At 52.9% G+C, this 6,028-nt stretch overlaps 1 protein-coding gene across 1 annotated transcript; it reads left to right on the plus strand.

The window, feature by feature from the left end:
• Window positions 1-4: 4 nt before the first annotated feature.
• Window positions 5-3,635, plus strand: ITGB2 (integrin, beta 2 (complement component 3 receptor 3 and 4 subunit); the record flags this gene model as incomplete). The annotated part of the gene is made up of 10 exons (XM_008947942.1): window positions 5-115; window positions 315-410; window positions 554-643; window positions 977-1,117; window positions 1,379-1,563; window positions 1,939-2,183; window positions 2,437-2,656; window positions 2,825-3,030; window positions 3,135-3,301; window positions 3,570-3,635. Coding segments are annotated over 10 exons (1,527 nt in total), but the record flags the coding sequence as incomplete, so codon positions are not given.
• Window positions 3,636-6,028: the final 2,393 nt, after the last annotated feature.

Consider the following 6,028-nt stretch of genomic DNA (forward strand, 5'->3'; position numbering starts at 1 on the left):
CGCCACTGACGATGGCTTCCACTTTGCCGGCGATGGCAAGCTAGGGGCCATCCTGACTCCCAACGATGGCCAGTGCCACTTGGAGGACAACATGTACAAAAAGAGCAATGAGTTTGTAAGTACCCAGGGGCTGCTCAGCAGCTCCGCACCCTCAGCGTCGCTCCCCCGGGCAGAAAAAATGTTGCATAAAATGTCTGTTGCTGAGACCACGAGGTCACTATAATCACTGTAATCTGGGCTATGAAACCCAGACTGTCTACCCTTCTGCTGGTGGGGGAGATTGTGCTGAGTGCAGCACCCCTCTCCCCACGTAGGACTACCCATCGGTTGGCCAGCTTGTCCAGAAACTTGCCGAAAACAACATTCAGCCCATTTTTGCTGTCACCAGTAAGGTAGTGGATGTTTATAAGGTAAGGAGACTTCAGATGGTCCAGGTGCCTCCCATCCCTCCCCAGGAGGACAGAGACCTCTTGTTGTGCATGCCCTCCTGTCACTGCCCACTTCTCCACTGTTGCACAGGGTGAATGTTCACATCTTTACTCTCTCTTGGCAGAAACTCAGTGAGATGATCCCAAAGTCGGCGGTGGGAGAGCTGAATGAGGACTCCAGCAACATCATTGAACTCATCCAGGAGGCCTACAATGTAAGTGCTGTAAGAGGCTGTTTCACCTGTCAGGCAAGGCTCGGAGCAGGGAAAGGTTTCCATCATGTGTCCTCACTCTCAGAGAGCACTTGGGACCAGGGCTTTGAGTACAGGAGATGCTGAGTCCCTCTGCCCACAGCAAGCAAGAGGGTCCTACTTTTCCAGTGCTCACCCTACCTTTCCAGAATCACCCTAGGCAGCTGAGATCCCAGCCTGGGGTTGTCCCCTGCCCCTATCCCCTGGGCTGAGGGGAAGCCCTGACTTGCAACTGCACACCTCCTTGCTATGGTCTCCTCTTGAACTGATGGCACTTTGTCAACCATCCCTCTGCAGAATCTCTCCTCACTGATCATCCTGGACCACTCCACAGTGCCAGATGTCCTGGATGTTAAATATAACTCCACATGCAGGAAGGACAAGGCCAGCATGTATGAAGAGAAAGGGCAGTGCGACAACGTCAAAATCAATGAAGAGGTACGTTCCCCCATACCAGGACACCCCTCAGCTCACAAGGTTCCTGATACCCATCCTGTTTAAGGGCAGGAACCCAGCCTGTTGTTCCTAGCTTTTTGTTTACCTTAATTTAATGCTGAGAGTGTCCAAAATGCTGCAGGATGGGGGAACCCTCTGTTGTGCTGCATGTGTGTGTGCTCAGCCCGGGGCTGACGCCACCCTCCAACAGCTAAAGTTACCCAATGGCCTCTGGCCTTCCCTTTCTCACTCTGCACTTTCTAGGTCACCTTCAAAGTGAAGGTCACTGCCAAGGAGTGCATCAAAAGCCAGTCCTTCACCATCCGACCACTGGGCTTCACAGATACTCTCACCGTCCACCTGGACAGCAATTGTGACTGCAACTGCAACGAGCAGCCAGACCCAACCGCTTGCAGTGGGAAAGGCAACGTCGTCTGTGGGATCTGCAGGTAAGTGCTGTTCCCCAGAGCCTCTGTTTCAAACTCTGACAGAGCTGGGGAACTGCTGTGAGAGGGCTGTTGGGCCAAGCCAAAAACTTGGCTCTGCAGTTTTGCACCTATTTTCCTACTCGGAGAGGCAGATTATGTTCATGGAGGCAGGGAACACGAGTCCTCTCTTCTACTGGTGGAGCCTCTGCTGCTTTCCTAAGGGCAACCACTCAGTCGCCCTGCTGCAGCACAGTGTTAGAGCCAACGTGCCATGTTTGGGTTTTGGTGAGGCTGTCGCAGGCTTGCTTTGCTTTGGCTGAAGTCTGAGCCCTGCACATGCCTCACAGCATTTCTTGTGGCCTCTGACCTGTGCTCCCTCCTCTCCTTTGGCATTAGCTGCAATCCAGGCTACACAGGGAAGAACTGCGAGTGCGACACCAAAGGCAAGAGCAGCAAGGAGCTGGAGGGCAGTTGCCGGAAGGACAACAGCTCTGTCATCTGCTCAGGGCTGGGGGACTGCGTGTGCGGGCAGTGCGTCTGCCACACCAGTGACGAGCCCGGCAAGCAGATCTACGGCACCTTCTGCGAGTGCGACAACATGAACTGCGAGTTTCACAACGGCTTCCCCTGCGGTGGCAAAGGTGAGGCACCTGCCTGATTGGCTCTCCACCTGGGCGCCGTTTAGAAAGAGTAAGTCCCCAGGGAGATGCTGCCTTTCCCTGCCGAAACCCAAGTGTGTGGGTTTGGAGGTCTTTGGTCCCGCTGCATCAGCCTGCGGGACTTCTTTGACCATCCCGTGGAGATTGCAGGGTGGGTGATGCTCACCAAGTATGGGCAGAGAGAGTGTGACCTGGCTCTCAGTAGGATCTTGATCTGAAAGGTCTTCCTCCACAGACCACGGGATGTGTGACTGCGGGGAGTGCAAGTGCCTGCCCCCGTACCAGGGCAGCGCCTGCCAGTGCAGGAAGTCGACAGAGGGCTGCTTGAACATCCGCGGCAACGAGTGCAGCCACCGCGGGACCTGCCACTGCAACCGCTGCCAGTGCCAGGAGGGATACCTGCCCCCCTTCTGCCAGGAGTGCCCTAGCTGCACTGCAGCCTGTAGTACACATGTGTGAGTGACGTGTGTGGAGATGTCGTGGGGGGCAGTAGGGATCCCCCTCACCTCCTGGGCAGGTGCAGGCAAGCCCTGCTTGTGCCTGGGTGGAGCCAAGCCACAGCCAAAGCCAGGTGAGGAGGTCTCTGCCAATGCAGAGCTGAGCTGTGGCTTCCTATTTTGCAGCTCATGTGTGGAGTGCAAGGCCTTCAACAGCGGCCCCTTTGAGAAGAACTGCTCACAGCAATGCCCCAACATACAGGTGGGAGATGTGTCAACAACCGGGAGTAGGCAGTGCAAGGAGAAGGATTCCCAAAACTGCTGGATCTCCTTCCGCATGGTCCAGGAGGATGGTGATGAGATATACACTGTCACCGTTGATCCTAACAAAGGTACCCTAGCCCTGCTCCTCCCAAGTCTCTGCAAGCAGGCTGCCAGCTCTGCCATGGTGGTCTCACCAGGGGCTGCAGCTGGACACTCTCTGTACGCTCCACAGAGTGCCCGGAGCCTCCCAACGTCGCGCTGATCGTGGGTGGCACTGTTGCTGGTGTAGCCCTCATCGGCCTGTTGCTCCTGCTGATCTGGCGGCTCCTGACGGAGCTGTTTGACCGCCGGGAGTATCGCCGCTTTGAGAAGGAGAAGTCCAAGGCCAAGTGGAATGATGTAAGACCCTGTTTGCGATGCTGGGGTATGCTGGGACTTTCACAAACTTGTGGTGGGAGCATTGTCTCTACAGGCAGCCATGGCAGACCTGAGCCCTCCCTGCTGGCCTGTTTCACAGCCCAGCTGAAGTTGGCAGGGGGCTAAAGCAGCCTATGGGCTCTTCTGCCAAAGCTGTCTGTGTTGTCAGCTTTGGGAGGGGCAGGGTGGGTAGTGCTTGCTGAAAAATACGATACAGCACAACGTGGACCTCTCACCTGTCTCCCTCCAGGCTGATAACCCCCTCTTCAAGAGTGCCACCACCACAGTCGTGAACCCCAGGTTTAATGGGCAATGACGTGGAGCGATGCCTGGCAGCGCTAGGACCCCTTAAATAAAGAAAAGCCAAGCTAGGTAAATCTCAAATTAAGGTGCCCACCTCCTCTTCTTCATCTTGTTGATTTGTTCCCTTCTTCCAGCAGGCCACCAGCACATCAGGTGCTGGCTGAGGGGCTGCACCATGACTGCCTCCTGGCTCAGTGCTCGATGGTTGGATAAGCAGAGCTGGGAGGAGGGAACAGACACAGCTTTGTCACGGATGGGACTGAAAAGCAGGTCTCACCAGCAGGCACACAGGCTCCTGTATTGGTTACTGACTGTCTCAGCCCTTGATCCTAACCTTGTCTTCTAGCAAGAGTCTCAGACACCAAGGCCCAAATCCAGCTGAGTGCAGAGTGCTTCCAGCTTTGATTTGGAGCTGTGATTTCAAAACCACCATTTCCCTTCTGCTCTGGGAGAATCTTCTCCCAGGCTGCTCCATGCTTTTTCCTGCTACACTGGTCTCCACCACTCTGTTGCACTAGTTCCTGAAGCACTCACAGCTGAGCTGCACGTGGAGGGTCCTCCAGGCTGGCAGTCTGCTCTGGCAGTTTTGGTGAAGTGATGGGCCCTCAGGGCTAGTGAGCCTCTGTAACTGAAGAGCCATGGGAACGTGTACTGAATATTTTTTCTAAATCATTAGCTACTTCCCACTGTCACTCTCCTCTCAGACCTACCTCAGGCAAAGCTCTACTTGCTCTTCTCTAAGGCTGGCTTACCTTTGTCAGGCCTTGGGCCCTCTGGATGACAAGGAGAAGCAACTGTTTGAACTGTGAAACATCAGGGCTGAGCACATGAAACATTGCCTGCAGCTCACGACTCAGCCACAGCTTCTTCCACTACGCCCAGGCCTAGAACTCTTTGCTGCTCTACAAGCGCATCAGCCATGCTGGAGGCCAGCTCAGGACTTTTCCAAACCATGTGCAGCAGCTCATTGCTCTTTCGTTGTGTGGTCATTCCTGTGAAGCAGCGGTACAATTCCATATTTGCTCTAAGTGTGGGAATGTATTATGTCTTGCTCTCTGAAGGGGTTTAATGTTAATAAAAATTAATATATAAAGTAAAATGTCTGTCCTGATAAGAATCAGGTGCAAGGGCAGCAGCTGAAGCATCCATGAAACTACAGCAAAGTCCTGTCATCGCTGCCAGCACCTCCCATAGATAGAGAGCCCAAAAAGGATGCTGGCCAGAGGAACAGTCTTTTACACTAGTTTGCAACCTACATGCTGAAAGGTGCTTCCCTTCCAGTCAAAAATTATTCACTAAATGATGTAAACCAGTTTGTGTCCCTGCCCATCTGCTGGCAGCTATACATAAATCAACTTATACAAAAGTGGTTGTACTGCTTCAGATCAGGGGTTAATTTGGGACATTTTGCTGTTCTTCAACAGTGGCTGTGAGAGTCTAGGGCAAGGTAAGAAGAAGGAAACTGTGTCTGATATTCCACCCAGTACTATTCCAGCCTGCAGCTATTTTTGTCTCAAGGACCCCCAGCTCAGTGTAGGTCTCGTGTGCCCTGTGCCTGGCTGCACAAAGACTCCAGAGGCCCCCATAAGGGCTCTGCGTCACAGGTGCAACGCCCTCCGCCAGGGACCCAGGCAGAGGATGTTGTAAACTAGATGAAGAGACTGTCTCCTGGGTTACCAGCTGCAGGCCTTACTGCTACTGTAGTGTGTGCAGCACAAGTACAACCACATGCACGCCTCAGAGACAGTTAGTGAAATCCTATGAGGGATCCAGACTTTAGAAATAAAATGAAAGAACTATGATTAGTAATTGCATTAGACAGAAGCATTTGCTAAGGCACATTCAAAAGCCCAAAGCAAAGACAGCAAGCTAGGAGGGTCCTTTAGGCCCCTGGGCTTGCTTCAGCCCAAAGGCATGGTGGTCCCTCTGGGGAGTCTTGCTTGCAGAAGTCGGAAGGATTTCTCAGCCAGGTGTGGAACTGTCCTTTCTTCAGTCTTCAAGCACTCTCCTAGAACATCTTTTCTTAAAGCTGTGTTGTGGTTTGAGGCTTGGAATGGGGTCGTGATCTTCCAGCAACTGGGAGGACCTCGGGTGGGGGTGAAACCATTGTATTCCCTCCCCTTCCCACACACACTCTGATAAGAGGCAGGGGGTGGTTTCTTATTTCACTCCTGCCTTGGAGCTCGGAGAGGAAAGTTCTCCTTTCATTCCGTGGGACCCTGGAACGATTTCTGAGGGTTTTGTATATTTTATTTTTTGTATTATTCCCCTAATCTTTGTATATATTATTTTTCCTTACCTCTCTTTCTCGTTTTCTGTTCCTTGTTGAACAATATACTTCATTTTTTTTTTTTTCAAAAGTGTCTCTCTCTCGAGGGGGGGGGGGGGGGGGGGGGGAAAAGATCT

Source organism: Merops nubicus, unplaced genomic scaffold, assembly GCF_000691845.1.
Source record: "Merops nubicus isolate BGI_N331 unplaced genomic scaffold, ASM69184v1 scaffold45289, whole genome shotgun sequence".
In the NCBI taxonomy this organism is placed as follows: domain Eukaryota; kingdom Metazoa; phylum Chordata; class Aves; order Coraciiformes; family Meropidae; genus Merops; species Merops nubicus.